Genomic DNA, 20,453 nt, shown 5'->3' on the forward strand with positions numbered 1-20,453 from the left:
GGAGATGGCTTAGTGGGTAAAGGTACTTGCTCTCTACAAAAGCTTGACTACCTGAATTTTAGGTTTCCAGAACCCACAGGAAAGAGAGAGAGGCACTAGTGTAATCCCAGAACACCCAGGGGATGGAAACGGAAACTCCTGGGCCATCTAGCCTGCTGTACACAGCGTTGAAGAGAACCTGTTTCAAACTAGCTGAAAAGGTGAGGGTCAAGACCTGGAGGCTGTCACCTGACTGCACTTTTATCATGGCTCACACCCACCTACACCCATTGCCATGAGCATTCACACACTCCCCCAGAATAATGCTAATAAAAATTTAAGTGTCAATTCTTACAATTTGTTTCTCAATAGAATTCTTGATTAGGCCAAATAAGCTCTTGAATATTTAATGAATGATCATCCAGCACTTTCTTAGAGCTGACAAGAATATCAATATTTCCAAATATGAGCTGGCTGAAGGACCTGGTTTGGGACTCTTTCCTTCTTGCCAAATGTCTATCTTTGTCTTGTGTCTAGGCTTCTCCTTCTTTTTGTAGGACCTGACCTTTGCCTGGGAGCACAGCACTTACTTGCTAACTGGGTTTACACAGAACCTGTTTGGTTGATCCTAGCTAATTCCTTCATTAATTTGTCCATTTGCAACATTATCACTTAGTAGTCGAGATCTCCTCTCTCCTCTCTTTAGAAAAAAAAACAAGGCTACACATACAATAAGGCAGTCATATTTAATAAATAGCTTTGACCTGGATTATTCATTCAAGACATTTATTGCTAACCTGCTATGTTTCAGGTAAAGATCAACTGTGGAAGACACACAAGGCAGTCAGGGGCCATTTTTTCCATGAAGGTTATGATGACGACAAACAAAAGAATCTCATAAGCCTTCAGCTCCGTTTTGAGAACCCAAAAAGAGATAGGATTCCTGACATCTCCGGCAAACAGTTAAGACACAGTACCAAACAAAATTTAATGAAATAAAGTATGGAGTTTACGTGTCAGTACTTTAGTAGATAGAAAATTGGCTAAGAGGATGGCCACTTAAGAATTCTTGAAAGATGGGCTGTATTTAAAAATGGACAGAATAGGGAAGAGGGACTTTGGGAACTGTGAAGCTGTCTACCATCATGCACACTTTCTAAAACTAGGACGGGGTAATTATGTATGTGTAGTTTGCTTTTTCTCTGTTAAGCTATCCTATTCAGCTACTACCCAAGTTCTGTCCTATAGTGGACTGTACAAGAAGACAGCTTTTACACTGTGTACACAGAATCGGTATTTAGATATTGTGATCTTTAAAAAAAAAGATTTATTAATGTATTTTGTACACTGTCACTGTCTTCAGACACACAAGAGGGCACCGGATCTCATTACAGATGGTTGTGAGCCACCATGTGGTTGCTGGAAATTGAACTCAAGACCTCTGGAAGAGCTCTCAGTGCTCTTAACCGCTGAGCCATCTCTCTAATCTGAACTTTATTTTTTTTAAATTACATTTATATATTTAGTGTGTGGTTGTGTGGTCAATTTTGGGGAGTCCGTTCAATCCTTCCACCATTTGGTTCCCAGCGGATCCTACTGAGGTCCTCAGGTTTGAATGCAAGTGCCTTTACCTGCTGAGCCATCTCACCGGTTCCTCAACTTCACAGTTTTAAAGTAGGTTTTTGTTTTTTTGCTTTCCTTAGTTTTAGAATTAATTTTCTGAGATCAATCAGTACTCTCTTGAGTTTAGCTAATTCTAACTTTTGTGTGAACACAATTCAATTTGATCGTGCAGAAGTTTCTCAGTCATCTAAAAACAGGCAGTGTCTCTACGAAAGTTCAGTGGAAATTCCCCTCCCAAACTGATTTTATGAATGACTGTGTTATAAACCCCATTGTTGCATGTTCACGGTGGGCCAGAAACCCGACTTAATCACTCCCCTTACGGGCTCAACTTTTGGAGCCCTGGTGCGCTGCCACAAGGTAGGTCTCCTGGGAGAAAGGAGCAAGAAGCACAGGAAGGAGGCTGAATACGTGGGAGAGCTGTGTCCTCATCGGAAGGGACGCGGGGCGCCTGCCTACTTAGGAGCCCGGGCCCCTCGAAGAAGGTTCGCCCCCTAGCCTAGGGCCCATCCAAACCCGGGACAACCAACAGGCTTCAACAGGAATCATCAGGCTACCGATTGCTTTCGAAAATCCCACACCGAGTCTCCCTACCTCAGGTGGTACAATTTTGTCTGACAGAAAGCTACTACAACGTACTTGCTCCTAGGGTCTCAAACTGCTCGAACTCGCGCCTCCTAGGAACCGGAAGCATTGCCACTAGCAAGTGGACGGCCATTTACAAGGGGCGGGGCCTCAGTGAAAACTATAGCCCCCAGAATGCAGCGCGGAGCTTCCGGTTTCCGGCAAGAGGACCAGAGTGAGTGTTTACACCGGCGGCTCGCTGCGGCCGGGTTCCTTCCGCGGGACGGGTGAGGGCGCTGGGCCCCCTGGGCGCGCGGGGCTCTCGTGGGTCCGGAGTAGCTAACTGGTCCCACGAGAAAGGCGGGGTTGTCAACATTGTCCCTACTCACGACTAGGTATCTGTGACCTTGGGCCAAGTGACTTCAGCTTTCTGAGTCTTGATTCCTGATCTGTAAAATAAGGACAATGATGCCAGTTTCAGGAGACAGTTGTTGAGGATCGAGATCGGTATACAAAAAGTCCAACTCTTTCCTCGTTTTAAACCCGAAGGTGGATAGTACCCTGAAGTAGGCTGGGTCACATCGCAGTTTTTTCTTAGCCTTGTCTCTACCGCAAGAGACCTCTTTGGAAGAAATAGTGTCTATAACACGGTCTTGTCTTGCACCCTTTGAGTTTTTAGATTTATTTTGTGGGCATTCATGTATGTCAGGCTTGGGGACATTAGAAAAGCTCTAGTCTTGGTTTCCAAGGCTTTCAGGAATGGGGGTGGGGCCCCCCCGGGTCACAAGTATGAGGGAATCGGTGAGAAACTGAGAAGTGAATAAATTTTACAGGGAAAAAAAAAAGCAGGAAAGAGAAGATAGCTTTTTTAGGCCGGCATCTGGTAATGAAGTTCTCTGACTTGTTCTCAAATCTATTGATGTGTATTGCTTTTTTGCCTTGAGGGAACAGAGAGTGTGTGACCAAGAAGAGAGCATGGACACGATGTGTTTGTGTGGGTCTTGGTAGGAGTTTGCTAAAAGGCCAAAGAGGGAAGAGAACTTATATGCAAAGACAGGAGGTGAGCAGAGTTATATATATAGGGGACAACTTTGTTATGAAGTATACTTACCTATGTTATAAAGGGGCAGGGCTGGATCTGTTGAAAGCTGGTAGGAGTCAGAATGAATGGGTTTGTCATCAGGCTAAAGAGTTGACACCTATCCATAGAGGCGCTTTTGGATCAATGAAAGCATTCTAAGTCTGTTAGATTTGTGTTTTAACATTAAGACATTGGGTGGGGCTATAGATCTCTGATAAGGGCAGGCAAGAGAGGTTAGGGCTCCTTAAAGCCTTGTAATAACTAAACCAAAAGCTGAAGAAGATAACCAGTAATCAGTGTGTAAAAAGGAGAAGGTTCATTGATCTTGCTTGAACCTCACAACATTCCTATCCAGCTGATTGGTCTTTTATGTCCACTTTAAAGGTGAAGAAACTGAGGCAGAGAGAAATCCCTTGATGTCCACCAGAGAAAGAATAAAGGGAGGCCACTAGGTTCTAGTTCTAGCCTCTTAATGTTACACCTATGTTTCTATAGCGATATTGCACTGGAATTATCTTTTCCTTTGTTCTCGTTGCAGGGAGAGATAAGTAGGATGGTGGTTTGTCTTTTTAACCATTAAAACCTTATTGTTTTACAGGGAGAAAGAGAGAGCGTGAAAGAGAGAGGATGTCTCTCTCAGACTGGCATCTGGCAGTGAAGCTGGCCGACCAGCCACTTGCTCCCAAATCTATTCTTCAGCTGCCAGAGACAGAACTGGGAGAATATTCCCTAGGGGGCTATAGCATTTCATTTCTAAAGCAGCTTATTGCTGGCAAGCTCCAGGAATCGGTTCCAGACCCGGAGCTGATCGGTGAGTCTTTGTTGACTGGAGCTGGGTCGCTGCTCTTACCTCTGGGAGAGGAGGTAAAAGAATAAATTAAGGGCTTGTGGTTTGTTGCCTCACTCAGAGTAAGTTTTACATGAGACAACTGTTGTTTGCCACTTTAGTCTCACGTTATACTGAACTACGTTATTATTTAAGACTCTTCACTGTGATGTCGTTGAGGTCTTTCTCTGAGAGAACAAAATTAGCAAAGAGTTGCTGACGAGACAAGACTCTTCTATCACGTAAGACTTAAGGGATAATTAGAAGGAGTTTTTTGTTTGCCTTGATGGCTGATTAAAGGGAAGGCAGCAAAATAGTAAATGAGGTTTGCAAGGTATTCCTAGTGGAGGAAGGAAGGACTTCAGTAGAGTACAGTCGGATTAGATTAGGAACCAAATTTACAATAGCCAAGGGTTCTCCCTGGTGAAGACATTCCTGTCACAGGTGGACCAGCATCATCCTTTTTTGTTATATTTTTTCCCCATTAATTTGGACTAAGTACTCCGTACAATGTTGAGCTCTAGAGGAGTTCTGTGGATATATTCCTTAAATAAGCATTTGTACTTAATAAAGTTGTTTAAAATGTTGATGTTTTGTTTATTTTTGAGACAGGGTCTCACTTTATAGCCATGGCTGGCCTGGAACTTACTATTTAGACCAGGCTGGCCCAAACTCACCACTTATCTCTGCTTCTTGAATGCTGGGATAAAAGGTATGTGCCAGCACACTTGGTCAAAATGTATTTCTTAATGTCCCTGGATACATATAGGTGCTGACTATTGAATCCAGGGCCTTGTATATGCTAGGGAACTAGTTTGCCACAGAGCTGTACCCAAAGCCTGTTTATATGACAGTTTTATTTTAAAGCAAGATCTTAATAAATTACTCAGACTGGCCTCAAATTTGCTTCAGCCTCTCAAGTGTCTGGGATTATAGATATGTGCCAGCGCACTTAGGAGAGTGTCTTCTTTTATATGCATGTGGTGCATGCATGGGAGTGTGCAGAGTATGCACTCATGCATGTGTATGAAGAGACCAGAACAGGATGTCAGGTGTCCCCTCTCTCATCCGCTTTATTTCCTCGATTCAGTGTCTTGCACTGAACCTGAAGCTTCTTCCAGTTAGGGTTAGACTGGATGATCTGCAAGTTCTTGGTGCCAGCTTGCTCTCCACCTTTAGCCACTGGTATTACAGGCATGTGGAGCCATGCCCGGCTTTTACGTAGGAGCTGGGGACTTGAACTTAGGCCCTAATGCTTGCAGAGTAAGTGTTCTTTACCCGCTGAGCACTTCCCTCTCTCCTGAGAGCTGTCTAATTAAAATAAGATTCTCAGGGGATAGAAAGCACATCGCTTTGAGAAACAAAATATAAATGGGGAGTTTTTGTTTGTTTGTTTTCTTTGTAGATTTGATCTACTGTGGCCGGAAGCTAAAAGATGACCAGACCCTTGACTTCTATGGTATTCAGCCTGGGTCCACAGTCCATGTTCTCCGAAAATCTTGGCCTGAGCCTGATCAGAAACCCGGTAAGGGAGGGTTTGTCCTCAGTTGGAGATATTAGGCAGAACTTCCTAATATCTCGAAGGGAAGAGCTTTCTTGAGATAAAGTCCTGGGTGATTGACAGAGATGGTGATAGGTATTATCTTCATCCTTATTGGATTAGATCCCCACTGATAAGATGTGGCATTGTTACTGTCAACACCACTAATAATAGGTGCTTTTTTTTTTTTTTGCTTAGTGAGTTCATTAACCTTTTTTTCCTAACCATTTGGTGTGTATGTATCTACTTAAACTCTTCAGATTAATAGTTGATTTTTCAGTAAACTTTACACCCTTTGCTCTGTTCATCAGACAAAAGCCAGAAACTTACTTTGTTTTTGTAATGCTACAGTTTGTTCTTAGTTAAGCAAATCTTCCCACAAATCCCCTCAGGTAGTGACTCGTTCAGTCAGCTAACGACTCCTGCTGAGCTCCTAACTTATTTCCAGAAATACTCCACCAGCATTCAAGTAGCTCTTGAAGAAACGATACAAAACCTAAAGTCCTTTTAGTTTCTTCATGGAATTTGCTTCTTGGAATTTACAGTTTAGATTTTGTGTTTGTGTTTTGAAATTGTTTCCATGTATAAAGTTAAGCTATGTAAAAGAGGTCAGCTTTGTTAAAGTAGCAGTTTGACTTTTTTGTTTTGTTTTGTTTTGTTTTGTTTTGTTTTGTTTGAGACAGGGTTTCTCTGTGTAGCCCTGGCTGTCCTGGGCCTCACTCTGTAGACCAGGCTGGCCTCGAACTCAGAAATCCGCCTGTCTCTGCTTCCCAGGTGCTGGGATTAAAGGCGTGCACCACCACTGCCCAGCTTGACATATTTTTATTTTGTCTGTCTCTTATGGGTAGTTATTAATTTGAAAGTTATCTTTTCAATTCTAAACAGAGCAAAAACATCTTTTGTATCCATATGGGAAGTGAGAGAGGGAAGCACCCTCCCAGGGTTAGTATGATGCTCACAGCCAGACTTTGGAGCCCCACTGTTACAGGGTTCACCATGATCAGACAAAGACATCCTGAGACCATCATGGATCAAGTGGAAAATAAAATCTTTGCCATTTCTGAACAGAGACAAAGCCCACTCATTGTCCAAACACATAAGAGATCACACACCCTTTCCCTGGCTGATGAGCGTGACTGTTCCTCTTCCACTTTGAGCTTTTACCTCACTCGGGTTTGCCTTTTTTTCCTTGAAGAAAGCTATTAAAAGCCTAAGAATAAAATTGATCCCAGAGCAAAAAACTGTGTTTTCCACAGAATCATCCATCCAAGCCCAGATCTGCTGACTTTTCTAATATCCTCTGAGCTGTTCTTGTGATATATCCAGTTCTTGTGATATATCCAGTTCTTGTGATATATCCAGTTCTTGTGATATATCCAGTTCTTGTGATATATCCACAGTCCTTGTGATATATCCAGTTCTTGTGATATATCCACAGTTCTTGCGATGTATATTCTCCTCTACATGCTACTAAGCATTGAACCCAGTGTGTTCAGGACAGATCTGTCTCTCTGCTCTTCAACTAGGGGACATTGACCAAAGGAAATGAGCAGTTACGGTTTCTGCAAGCTAGTTTTGTTTTGTTTTATTTTTTCCTTCAGTATGTTACATAATCAAGACATGGTAGATAAATAACACTCTAGCACTTTATAGATTAAAAATAAGATTGGAAGGATGTCTGTTCAAGGTCACCTAATTAGAATGAACATTAGAACTAGGATATAAACCCAGATTATTCTGGGTTTGTGTTTTCTTTCAGCCTGACTGCCTTTCTTTCCCAGAGGGTGTTATAGAGACACCCAATACTCTCAGCAGCTTGTGCCTTAGGACATTTAGAGCCTTTTCTTTTCTGTGTCATCTGCAGGTTTATTTTTGAAACAAATGTGGAATTTTTATTGGGAGGTGAAGGTAAATTTAGTTCTGAAAAGAAAGTTTTTAAACGATAGTACTTTAGATATTTCTCCTGTATTCTTCTCCCAAAAGGAAGTGGATTTGATGATACACTTCCATAGTCCTAGAATAACAGGCAAGGGAGGAGGCCGCTCACTGAAAGCCAGCATGGTTTAAATAGTAAGATTCCGTCCCAAACAACAGGGATGAGGCAAACAGTAGCACCCACCCTAGACTAGAGTTGATGCATTCTGTAGGAGGAGAATCGGCTAGCATCTCTTCTTCTGCCTGGCTCACTGTGGGGGTCTCCACTGCAGGGTGTGTGTGTATGTGTGTGTGTGTGTAAATAAAATTAGCCAGGGCCTTGCTTTTGTAGCTTAGAGTTTGTAGTCTTTCCTTTCCTTCCAGAAACCAGGATTAGAAGTATATGCTACAATACTCAGCTTAACTTTATGTGTGTGTGTGTTTATTTATTTATTAGCAGTGCTAAGATGAAGCATTCTACCACTGAGCCATACTCTCAGCCAAGAATCTTACTTTAGCTTTCAATTTGAGCCAAGATACTACCCTGGTCTCCAGCCACAGTAAGCCGTTTGATGTCCCTTCAAAGCCCCTCCTCCCTAAGTCTCTCACGCCTTTCTACATACTTTCACGTAGGTTTTGAAGACCTTCTTCCAGTAAACATTTACTCTGGCTTAACTTCCCCTCTTGGATGGTCTCCTCGGAGTCCTAACTTGGGTCCTAGCCGTACTCAAATTGATGCCTAGTCAGTTAACCAAGTGCAGCTTGGAACACTGTTAGACTTCCCTGTATGTAGAATACAGTGTCCAAAAATCCAAAGAGAAGTTGCTATTTGACATATGGTAAAAGTTTATCAGAGCTTTCAAGTGCCTTGCACTTCCTTAGTCTTTACTGGGATTCTTTTTCATTGTGGTTTGTTATTTGTTTGTCTGTCTGTTATCGGTGCTTAGAATCAAATGCAGGGCTTGCCAGGCTGTAAGGCACAGGCTTCCCCAGCCCAATTTGTCTATCTTTTTATGAATCAAAATAATGTTACAGGAGCTGGAGGGATGGCTCAGAGGTTAACATCACTTTCTGCTCTTCCAGAGCACCCTGGTTCAAGTCCCAGCACCCACATGTAGCTCACAACCAACTGTGCCTCTAGTTGTAGGAAATCTGGTAGCCAGGCATTCATGTGGCACACAGATGTGCAGGTAGAACACTCATACATGTAAAATAATGAAAAGATAAAAAAGTACAGGAGTCTAAAAATATTATAGAACTTCAAAAGAAAATAACAAAGAAGAAAGAATTACCCATGGGCCTGTCCCTCTAAGAAAATTCTTTATCTTGCTCCTTCCAGCCTTGGACCATATGCAGACTGACATATTTTGCATAGTTTTACCAGAGAATGCACATCCAATTTTGTGTTCTATTTCTTTCTCTTAACATATTGTGTCAGCATAGTGTTATATCGTTAAGATGGCTTGGCGTACACTTATTTTAAGTTTCTACGTAAGAAGCCACTGAATTGATTATACATTCTTTCTTTTCAAATATAAGAAATCTAAAATTTCTGCAATGGGTTGTTGATCAGAAGAGCTTCTTTCATGTGACGAGATCCCCCTCTGTTGGAACTTTGTTTTATATACTAAAGAGAATTCATTGAGCGTGAAAATTTCAAATTTGTGACAATTTTTTTTTTTTGAGGTAGTGCTCACATTCTTAGAGGGTGACAAAGGAAAGGACTCTGTAGACCAAGTTGTACCTAGACAAATGCTGAAATGATTTTGTCCACATTGTGGTAATGATGGAGCCTGGGCTGTAGGATAACTAAGTGTCTTGTCCTCCAGAACCTGTGGACAAAGTGGCTGCCCTGAGAGAGTTCCGGGTCCTGCACACTGCCCTGCACAGCAGCTCCTCCTACAGAGAGGCGGTGAGTTTGAGTTAAGACTGCAGGAGTGATGTGAACACTGGTTGTTGTTTAGCATAGGAACTGACAGCACGTTGCCACAGCAACTAAGAGGTCCTCTGGGAGTTTTTGTCATGTCTGTGGGCCTCAATGGACTCCTGTCTTTCCCCAAAGAGCCTGTCTCAGTCAGGCATTGGTTGTAGATTCCCTGTGATGATAATTATGCAACCTCTCCTCAGACTGGCCTTATGGACTGACTATGGTTGCAGTTACAGAATCTATACACCTTTTCTAATGGGACTAGATCTTTGACTTTTTGGTGAACTGCCTATCACCTCTTGAGCATGGGTTTCCCCAGTGGAAAGATGGAGAATTAGCTGTGAATTTCCTTCCTGACTTATACAAGTGCGAAGCAGTCATTGTATGGAGGTTGGAAGGGGCTTCCAGAAGCTGCAGAAACTGTTACTGGGCATTTGTTTTACAAATTAGTATTACAAATAGGAATGGTGGGAGTGAACCACAGAGACTGCTCCATTGTGTGGTCTGTGTGCAGCCCTCCTATAGAAGTACTCAAATGGAGGATGTCGAGAAGAGTGTGGGATGTAAGACTGTATGGCTAGCTGGTGTGCTGAACCGTCCGTGTTCTCCTGCAGGTCTTTAAGATGCTCAGCAATAAAGAGTCTCTGGATCAGATCATCGTGGCCACGCCCGGCCTCAGCAGTGACCCCATTGCTCTAGGTAAGTACAGGAAAAATTTGAAGAAATGTGAAGTTTTGGAAAAGGAAGCTAGGAGCAAAAAAGGGCTGCGACCATGCTTTGAAGAGGCAATGCTACTGAAGGACGAGGGAATGTAATCAATTCTACAGACCTACCCCCTAAGGGCTCTCAGTCTTCCTTTGTGGCAGCTCTGTGTGGTCTAAATGCAGGGAAACATGGGGAGGAGGGGACATTCCCACTGGAACAAGGTACCCAGGACTTTGTTGTCTCCCCTTCTCAGGAGGGCTGGTTTGGGACCCAGTTGAGTTGCTTGCTTTGAGATTTAATGCTGCTGCTTCTTCCTGGATCTTGCCAGAGTTCCACTGTCTAAGAGAAGTCTTGGTCTCTTCCAGGGGTTCTCCAGGATAAGGACCTCTTCTCTGTCTTTGCTGATCCCAACATGCTGGATACGTAAGTGTAACCGTTGCTTTATAGAGTACTGTTCCTCATGTGGTCAGGCTAGATACATAAGTGTAACTGTTGCTTTATAGAGTACCGTTCCTCATGTGGTCAGGCTAGAAGCTTGGTTGTAGCCCTGGGATCTTTTCTGGAGGCCAGTTCAGTCTATCACCACCAGGTCTGCTTTCTAAATGTGTCAAGATGTAAGAAGCAGCAAGGGCTGCTTAAGGAATAGAAGAGCCCAGGGGTGGGAACACGTGAAGTGTGTCACGATGAGGCAGTGTGGAGAGAGTTAGCGAGCGTTTTGTGTGCCAGGTTGATTTCATTTAGTAAATGTCAGGGATTTTCAGCTCGGGGAAGTAGACATAGGTATTTAGGGCATAAAAACGTTAGAGCTGGAAGGACAGCAGTGGCTCTGTCCCCAAGAGAAAGGAGTCTTCAGAGGCTGCCCATTGTTTAAGTGGTGGTGTCTAGATCCAGTTCTGAATCTCGTGCCTACCAGACTGTATGTTCCCATATTCCATCATGTCTTCCCCGTAGTTTTGCTTTTTTGTCTGTGTGATGGATTTTCAGTGGATCTTAAAAACCCTTTCTAACCCCTCTAAGGGGAGATCATCAAGATGACAGAGCTTCCTGGCAAAAAATGCTGAAGAGTGGCCTAAATGTGGGGCCTACCCTTGTAATCCCAGAGCTCAGGTGGCACAGGCAATCCCAGTAAACCTGAGGCTCGCTTGGCCTAGAGAGCAAGTTCTCTAGGGTAACAGCTGGCCAGAGGTACACAGCAAGGCCCTATCTCAAAGCCAAAACCCAAACAAAAACAAAATGAACTCACGCTAAAAACTAAGGGCATAAGGGCAGGCCCGGGGAGCTCTGCTTTAATGGCCACCCACACTGTCAAGGGCACCTTTTCCTTAGTCTTTCTTTTTGATCCCTCTTCTAGGTTGGTGCCTGCTCACCCAGCCCTAGTCAATGCCATCATCCTGGTTCTGCACTCTGTAGCAGGCAGCACCCCAATGCCAGGAGCTGACTCCTCTTCCCGAAGCATGCCCTCCAGCTCTTACCGAGACATGCCAGGTGAGGCCCTCAGGAACTGGTCGTGGCTCAGGGATTGGCTTTACTCAGCAGCTATGTATAGTATTGGCATAGGGCATGAGTCAGGAAGTGCATCTGTCCTGTAATTTTCCGAGGGGAGAAATGAAATATGAATTTGGAGCATAACTTGAGCTGAGATCTGGAGCCGCGCCGGTGCTTTTCTGTTCTTCCTGGAATCTGTTCACTCTCCTCCAGGTGGTTTCCTGTTTGACGGGCTCTCAGATGACGAGGACGACTTTCACCCAGTGAGTGGCATGGCAGCCTGCCCCTTGGGGGAGATGGTCCTGGGAACTAGCTTCTCCTTAGTACCTTCTGTTCCCAAGGCTGGGAAGTGGTCACAGGGACCGTTAGGGGCCAAGGCCATGTCATAGTATTTCTTTAGAAAGGTGGGGCCTTAGGAAATCTTCCTGGGCACTGGAGTGTGGGATGTGGTTCTTTTGTGGCATCTAATTCTGGATATCTCTTTGTTCCAGAGCACTCGGTCCACGCCCTCTAGCAGTACACCCAGCTCCCGCCCCGCCTCCCTGGGATACAGTGGAGCTGCAGGGCCCCGCCCCATCACCCAGAGCGAGCTGGCCACTGCCCTGGCCCTGGCCAGTACTCCAGAGAGCAGTTCTCATACACCAACTCCTGGCACCCAGGTATGGAGAAAGGGCTGGGAACATTAAAGCGAGGCTGTCAAAAGTGGAACTCCCCTGTAGTAGATATGATTACATAGACCCTGGTGGTAGATCTCTTTGCACTGAACTGTGGGGCCCTGGTAGGAATTTCTCACCAATGGTTCAGGTGACTCTCCTTTTTACTTACTTGCCTTTGGGGCTCAGAAGTCCACATTCAGCACAGGCCTGAGCGTTTCCTCTCACCTCCAACGGGGACTGGGTATCACTAGAGTGAGGGACTGGGTATCACTAGAGTGAGGGACTGGGTATCACTAGAGTAAGGGACTGGGTATCACTAGATAAGGGACTGGGTATCACTAGACTGAGGGACTGGGTATCACTAGAGTGAGGGACTGGGTATCACTAGACTGAGGGACTGGGTATCACTAGAGTGAGGGACTGGGTATCACTAGAGTGAGGGACTGGGTGTCACTAGAGTAAGGGACTGGGTATCACTAGAGTACGGTTCTTGCTAGTGATCTGTTCCAATTCCAAAGCTGCCTCTCTGAGTCCTGGGTCCTGGATTGTGTCTGGGCTCTCAGAGTCCCTTTCTCTGGAGTAAAAGAGAACGGGACCTTTTCTGCCATAATACAGTGTAGTTATCTAACAGGCCCCTGTTGGAAAGCAGAAGTAGTATGGGGTCATGTGACTGTCTGCTGTGAAACTGAGACGGCTCTGGGGTGACACTGACTGTTTTGTTGACTCTAGGGCCATTCTTCAGGCACCTCGCCAATGTCCTCTGGTGTCCAGTCAGGGACACCCATCACCAACGATCTTTTTAGCCAAGCCCTCCAGCATGCCCTGCAGGCCTCTGGGCAGCCCAGTCTTCAGGTGAGTCTCCCCACCTCCAGTTTTTCATGCTGAGTTTGGCATGTTGAGCCTTTTTCTGCACGCTGGAGGCCTTCCCTCTAGGAACACCAAGGGCAAATGAACGTATGGCAGTTTGACAGGGGAGCCTTCCCAGAGAGGGCAGATTGTTCTTGTGGCTTCCCATTCTTGCCTGAGTAAGTGTAGCCTGACTCCTGTGATCATAAGGAAGCTTTAGTTAACCATTCATTCACTGAGCATTGACTGAGCAGTGAGCACACATACAGGGCCGGCTTGAGTTGCCACACTGGTCCTTTGCCCCGCCATGGAGGGCCACGATGTAGGCACACATTTGGGAAGCATCTTGGTTTAGAAGCTCAGCTGCTTAGAGCAAGAGCCTAAGCCAAGCAGAACTGAGAGAGGTTTAAGCTGGTTTGTAGAGGTCAGTTTGGTAAGCCGGATAGTGGAAGGGTTTCGTGATGGGGAAGAGACAGCCGCTTGATGGACCAGATGTCTCTAGGTAGGTGTATGTGATATACTCAAAACTACATGGTTAGAATGCAGTGTCACAGCATAGCGCATCCTGAGATGGCATCAGGGAAAGGGTAGATGCCTAGGTGGGAGGGGCCTTGAGTGTCAGTCCAAGGAGGTCAGATCGGATCTGGTAGTGATTAGTTGTTGAGAAGCTTTAGGGAGAAAAGACTCAGCTACATAGTCAGAGAGTCTCAGCATTGTACCTCATACCTTCAAGTGTGAGCTGTTTGCTTTATGCCTGATGTTCTTCTCACAGTGACTCTGCAGGGGACACATCACTCTGAATTGACCCACAGCTATGAAGCAGTAAAAACCTTCATAAAAAATGTTAAAAACAACAACAACAACAAACCTTCATTGGTGGGCACAAACCTTTGTGGTTTTCACTACTGTGTGTGCTCATTGGTGGGCAGCCTGGGTTCATCTCCAGCCAGATGCCTGGTCACTAGGCTCCAAAACTCCAAGCCTTCACTGGCTCTGCCCCGTGTGAAGCAAAGTTGAGATGAACGTATTCATGTCTCTGCCTTCCATAGCCTCACCCCTGCCTCCCTCTGTTCATTTTCCCAGTACCTTCTCCTCATATATTAAGTTTTCCATAAGCTCTACATTTTCTCTCTATGAAGGGGCGAAAAAAAAAATCAACAGCAAAACCTAAACAAAGTCTTAAGGCTAACTAACAGTTGTAACCCTGTCAGACAAGTGGCACATCTTCCTGAAAAAGAGAAATGTAAAACCCACCACTTCCTAGGAAAGCAGGAAAGGGTATGAATAGACTGTTCTCAGAACAGGCTCTTACACGTGCAGGGCTCCTACGAGTCCCATTTCTAGGAAATTGTTCTAGCAGTGTTTGTGTATACAGAAAATGAAAGTTGTATGACACTGAAAGTCACAGCAGCATTGTTTGTAATGGCAGAAGTAAACAACCAGCCAAGGGCTAGAATATTGTATTATATGCTTGCTAGAAGGTTTTGTTTGTTTGTTTGTTTGTTTGTTTGTTTGTTTGTAGTAAGGAATAGTGGTACTCTATGATCTCAGCACCTACCAGGTTGACGTAGGAATATTATGAGTTGGGGGCTAACCTGTGCTATATATATAGCAAAACTCTTTTTTAAAAATTTGGCATTTTTATGTTTATGTCAAGTTGACACAAAGTAGAGTCATCTGAGAGGAGGGAGTCTCAGTTGAGAAATTCCTTCCATAAGATGAGGCTGTGGGCAAGTCCGTATGGCATTTTCTTAGTGATTAAAGTGGGAGGTGCTAGCCCATGTGGGCTGCTCTACCCCTGGGCTGGTGGTCTTGAGTTTTATAAGAAAGCAGGCTGAGCAAGTCACAAGGACAGACCGTTAAGTAGCACTTCTCCATGGCCTCTGCATCAGCGCCTGCCTCCAGGTTCCTACCTTGCTTGAGCTTTGAACACCTCAGGGTAAACTGAATCAGGCAGTGAGGTGTGGTGGTGGTGTTTGGGGTCAGTGATGACAGCAGCTGATGAGGGTCAGTCCTGATAGCAACTGACAGGGACTGCTGCTGCCTGTGGTGGCCAGTGATCAGAGAAAAGGAAAGGGGAACCACACACACACACACACACACATATACATACACACACACACACACACACACACATACATACACACATACACACGTACACAGACATATACACATACATAACACACACATATACACACATACACACACACATACACACACATACACACATATACACATACATACACACACACATACACATGTACACACACAGATATATACACATACATACACACACATATACACACATACACACATACACAGACATATACACATACATACACACACATATACACACATACACACATACATACACACATATACACATACACACATAGACATACACATACACACAGACACACACATACATACACACAGACATACATATACATACATACACACACATACAAACACACACACACACACACACAAAGTGATTGAAGCAAAGGCAGACTCCAGCATTTTTTCTCTTAACCCTTTTTATACCCCTTAAGACAAAATTTTTCTGTGTAAAAAAATTACCTCATAGACACAAGTTACACATTCTCTAAAAATAATCACCACAAAAACATATTCTTCAAAAACAGATTAAAATCATGACACAAGAAAAAATTCTGACAGGGTTATTTGTTATGTATTCCTTTTTTGAATCCTTTATCTAACTAAATAATCTCATCTTTTTTTTTTTAAGATTTATTTACTTTATGAATATGAGTACACTGTTGCTGTCTTCAGACATACCAGAAGAGGGCATCAGATCCCATTACAGATGGTTGTGTGGTTGCTGGGAATTGAACTCAGGACCTCTGGAAAGAGTAGTCTGTGTTCTTAACCACTGAGCCATCTCTCCAACCCGCTTGTCTTTCTTTCAACAGGTTTATTGTAACCCTAAAGCATTAATTCTTTTGTCATAGATTAACAAAGTTTAAGCAGGCCAAGTCTGTATTAGCAGGTTTCTCCCTGTGCTTGATTGACAACAATCTGTAGTTACTAAGGAACAGGACATCTATCTCATGTCTTATTTTTGAAGTCTTGATCAGCTAGACTGGCTAATCATCTGTTCTCCATCCTTATACTCAGAATTGTTTATTCTTTATTCATAATCTTTCTATTTCATGGTGCACACCAAAACCTGTCACCTCATCCCTAGATCACAAGACCAAGGAACACAGGCCCAGCATAAATGCTTTCATTGATCATTAACTCGTCCAAGCCTGGTTTTCTTGCTGCTACAATTACATGCTTGCAATGCATGAGCGCTCACTGTGCTCCTTTTTCTAACTCATGCAGCTCCTGCCAGTCTATAAGGAAGGGGCACATTCTAGTCTTGATTCTAACCTTAAACTTTCTATCAACTATTCTGACATCCCAAAATTATTTAAATCAAGCTAACTTCCTAAAACTACTTGTATCAGGAATTCCATAAAACCACTAATTCATCTAAACAGCATTATCTCAAGAACTTTCGCCTTCATGATGGTCTGCAGGAAGCTTGCCCAACAGAGTGGGTTGTCACCCAGGAAGTAATCACACCAGGCTTTAAGCAGTGAGGGTCACCCAGTGTTCACTCACACCAAGCCAGATGAATGAGGAACATGGCCGTGACAAACATGAGAAAGCACATCAGTATCAAGGAATCCTGGGAGAAGTCTGGGCCATACCTTTCCAGAGCACACATTGCTGTCGCTCTAGGGAGCTCACTTGCCTACTGTAGCTCTCCCTGCAGAGCGCCCACTAGAACTTAAAAGCTATAAGGTAAAATAAACCTTTTTCTTCCCAAGTTACTTTTGATCATGGTATTTTATTGCAGTGGCAAAACCCTGACTTACACAGTGTGCTAACATAGGAAGATCACTTTCCACCACATACCATGGTAAACAGAACTTTTAAGCTAGGTGTGATGGCGTGAATCTAGAATCTTGGCCCTCAGAAGGTGGAGTTGGGAGTTCGAGGCCATCTCCGACTATATAATATAATAATATATATATATAATATATAATATAAGTTTAAGACCAGCCTAGGCTGCATGAGACCCTCTAGCCAACATTCAAAAACAAAAGGAAGAGTAAAACCAAAGCTAAAACACAGCTTTAACTTATTTTTGTTGGTTCGCTCTTTGACAGGTTCATACGTTTTGTTATTGATTTTGATTGCCGTCGTCTCACCCTCCTAACATCCCCTCGTCCCTGTCAGATCCTTCCCAACACCACTGGTCTCTTTGCTGGACTCATGACTTGGGTTTGTTTTGTGTCCCTTTAGTTTGACTAGGCCTTCTGTTTAAGCATTAGATTGGAACTATCACTGGAGCCTGGTGGGGTCACCAGTGGGAGGGGTCACCAGTGGGGAGGGGTCACCAGTGGGAGGGGTCACCAGTGGGAGGGGTCACCAGTGGGCACTCCTTAGAGTCTCCTTGACTCTAACGGTTGTAAATAGTTGAGCAGGAGGGGTGCCCCCCAGCCCCTCCTCCACCTATGCCTATCAGTAGGCCAGTTGTGTTGCTTTTGTTTTACATTAACTTATTATTGTGTGTGTATGTGAATCATGTACCATTATATGGATTCCAGACTCAGATCACCTGATTCACAAGGCAGACACTTTTACCCACTGAGCCATCCTACTAGTCCCCATGGGCCGTTCTGGGAAGACTCAGTCAGTGCACGCATGCATCCACAGCTGCAGTGAATTCATTATTGCAATGGTTGTGTCTTGCCCAGATAGTGGCATTTTGTGGCTCTACTTCCAGAGCTTTCACTTCCACTTCCTCTTCTGAAATGTTCTCTGAACTTTAGAGGGGATAGAGTAAGTGTCTTGTTTTAGGGATGAGCACTAAAGCACCATATACAGTCATGAGTCTTCGTTCACCGCCGTTCACTGGAGAGAGAAGCTTCTCTAATTGAAGCTGAGAGGAACATACGTCTGTGTGTATAAACATATTTAGAAGGCAGTTTAGTGCAGTAGCTGTTTTTCTAGACATCATTCAGTCCCCTCCCCTGTAGGGCTTTTGGTCAGGTTTGTCATACTAGACGTAGTGTCCTTCTGTAGAGCAGGCCTCAACGCCAATCAGAGACCAGTCATTTACAGCTATGACAGCAGTGCCACTGTTGTGCAAGTGGGGCTTCTTACCTGGTAAGAGGTCTCATAATTTGTAGGGTCACAGGTGGGTAAGACCCTTTCTCCTTCAGTAGCTTAATAGAAGCTTTTGGAATTATGAAAGCTATCCAGCAGGGGGAATCTTTCAGCTCAGTTCCAGTTTATTTCTCTGTATCATGCTACCAAAGTGTGTTGTCCTCAGCAATAAGCTTTTATTGTCTAGTTCTGGTGAGTAACCAAGAGGAATGGAAAGAACCTGTGTTGTTTTGGGGAGCGCTGGAACCTCCTTAACCAGTAACTCCTTACTCAGTATCCCATCCTTGGCACTGCTCTTTTGTTTAATAATCTATAGCTTCTAGGAACAGCTTTTCCCAACCATGACAGGTACCTTAGTAGGTTTCCATGTGACTTTTCATATGCTAGGGTAGCTACCCCTCCTTGTCTCTTCTTTCTCAACACCTGCCTCTTCCTCTTAAACCTTTCCATTCCAGTGTTCCGCATCTCTGCTTTCATAGCACCTATGTTCTACTTTATTCCTCTCTTAAGACAGCTTCCTCTCGATGGCCTCTTTAGAGTTTCCTGATGTCTGCAGTTTCTCTCTCTCCTTTTAAAAAGTCTCAATGGGCTTGAATTAGAAATGCCCTGTCTTGACCTCCCTGGGAAAGAACCACCACACCTGTCTCAAAGCTAATTTCAAAATGTATTCCTTTTCCGAGTGTGTGTGTGCGTGCGTGTGTGTTAACAAGTTTTTTGGAATTTAGACATTGAATAATTTACTATAAAACTTCAAGAGTATGAGAGATGGCTGAGCAGTTAAGAGCACTGGCTGCTCTTCCAGTGGTCCTGAGTTCAATTTCCAGCAACCACATGGTGGCTCACAACCATCTGTAATGGGATCTGATGCCCTCTTCTGGTGTGTCTGAAGACAGTGATCATATACTCATATACATAAAAAAACAACAACTAAAAACTTGATTTGTTCTCTTTCAAGTGTATCTTCAGTCTTTGTGAAGCCCCTAGGCTATGGCCCCAAACATCAGTAGCTTTGCTGTACGTCTCCTCTTTTTCCTTTCTATCCTGAAAAGACAACCTCTAAGTCTGTGACTCTTCATCAGGAGCCTCGCTAATACCTCTGCCTGCCCTGTCTTTCCACAGAGCCAGTGGCAGCCTCAACTGCAGCAACTGCGTGACATGGGCATCCAGGATGACGAGCTGAGCCTCCGGGCCCTTCAGGCCACTGGAGGTGACATCCAAGCAGCCCTGGAACTCATCTTTGCTGGAGGAGCCCCATGAACTTCTTATACCTGAACACCTAGCATATTGCAGAGGCTGTTCCTGCAGGAGGCACTTACGAAGTTGCTTCTAGATTCCCCACCCAACCCCACTCCAATATATCTGATGCTCCCCTTGCCTGCTGTGTCCAGTGCTTGGCCTTCCTATTGATTGTAACTGGTGGGAGCAGCTTAGCAAGCAAGATATATGGTTTTGGTGCTATGGTGTCAGGGTTCAGGTTGATCCTGAGTAGGAGATTTGGGGCCAGTGTCATGGGGGTGCTGTGTAATACCCATGTTCACCTTAGACAAGTCCCCAGCAATGCCCCCATCTGTTTTGGTGCTTTAGAGCCTGAGGCTGAAGCGAGCTACAACTCAGTCTTCAAGGGTAGTTGCTGAGTTACAGAGAAGGCCAGAAGAGACTGTGACCTCTGATGAAAGTCTAGGGAGTGACCCAGTGAATTCCGGATGTGGCAGGAGAGAATATTTGTCAAATGATTCCATGTCCCTACACTGACTGTGTCTCACCAAACATCCTTTGATGTATGTTCTGTAATTCAGGAATCAAACTGTGCCAGGAAATGTGTCCCTTTCCCGTGTCCTAAAGATATAAAGACAAGCGGTTAAAAATAATACTAGCACCAGCAGTACAAACAGAGCTGAACTTTAATACTGAGGAGAACCCAGCTGCTACTGATCTGTCTATGCCCTGGTTCTGAGGTATTTCCTGCAGTGTCATAGATATGTCCAAGTTGACAACGTGGGTTTCATGTGCTTCAAGTCGGTTAGGGGAAAAAAAGTCTATCCTTCAATAGTTCTTGGACTCATTTGGAGCTGATGTGATAGGCAGGCGCTCAGAAGTCTGTCCCAGCTTTGGTTTTGTCAGAC

At 44.3% G+C, this 20,453-nt stretch overlaps 1 protein-coding gene across 4 annotated transcripts; it reads left to right on the plus strand.

Annotated features, from left to right (window-relative positions):
- The first annotated feature begins 2,314 nt into the window (after positions 1-2,314).
- Ubl7 (ubiquitin like 7) lies at positions 2,315-19,705 on the plus strand. 4 transcript variants are annotated; one of them, XM_028774440.1, is made up of 12 exons: positions 2,391-2,453; positions 3,118-3,226; positions 3,846-4,058; positions 5,479-5,598; positions 9,357-9,439; positions 10,069-10,153; positions 10,525-10,582; positions 11,511-11,644; positions 11,858-11,907; positions 12,136-12,303; positions 13,030-13,152; positions 19,450-19,698. In XM_028774440.1, exons 3-12 carry the CDS (start codon positions 3,875-3,877, stop codon positions 19,585-19,587), a joined length of 1,143 nt encoding a protein of 380 aa, XP_028630273.1. In that variant the 5' UTR covers positions 2,391-2,453; positions 3,118-3,226; positions 3,846-3,874; the 3' UTR covers positions 19,588-19,698. The 4 variants fall into 4 exon arrangements, with proteins under 4 accessions (XP_028630271.1, XP_028630272.1, XP_028630273.1 ...); XM_028774438.1 differs by lacking the exon at positions 3,118-3,226 and having other exon boundaries at positions 2,315-2,401; positions 19,450-19,705; XM_028774439.1 differs by lacking the exon at positions 3,118-3,226 and having other exon boundaries at positions 2,375-2,453.
- The last annotated feature ends 748 nt before the right edge of the window (positions 19,706-20,453 follow it).

The sequence above is a fragment of the Grammomys surdaster genome, unplaced genomic scaffold (assembly GCF_004785775.1).
Source record: "Grammomys surdaster isolate TR1022 unplaced genomic scaffold, NIH_TR_1.0 241, whole genome shotgun sequence".
NCBI lineage: Eukaryota > Metazoa > Chordata > Mammalia > Rodentia > Muridae > Grammomys > Grammomys surdaster.

What these genes read in the sequence shown, in the direction of transcription:
- Ubl7 (XM_028774438.1), top strand. Translation starts at nt 2,362, where the DNA reads ATGCAGCGCGGAGCTTCCGGTTTCCGGCAAGAGGACCAGA. An exon ending in TGAGCCTGATCAGAAACCCG is followed by an intron (nt 5,599 to 9,356) that starts GTAAGGGAGGGT and finishes CTTGTCCTCCAG; the next exon opens with AACCTGTGGACAAAGTGGCT. An exon ending in CTGGGCAGCCCAGTCTTCAG is followed by an intron (nt 13,153 to 19,449) that starts GTGAGTCTCCCC and finishes GTCTTTCCACAG; the next exon opens with AGCCAGTGGCAGCCTCAACT.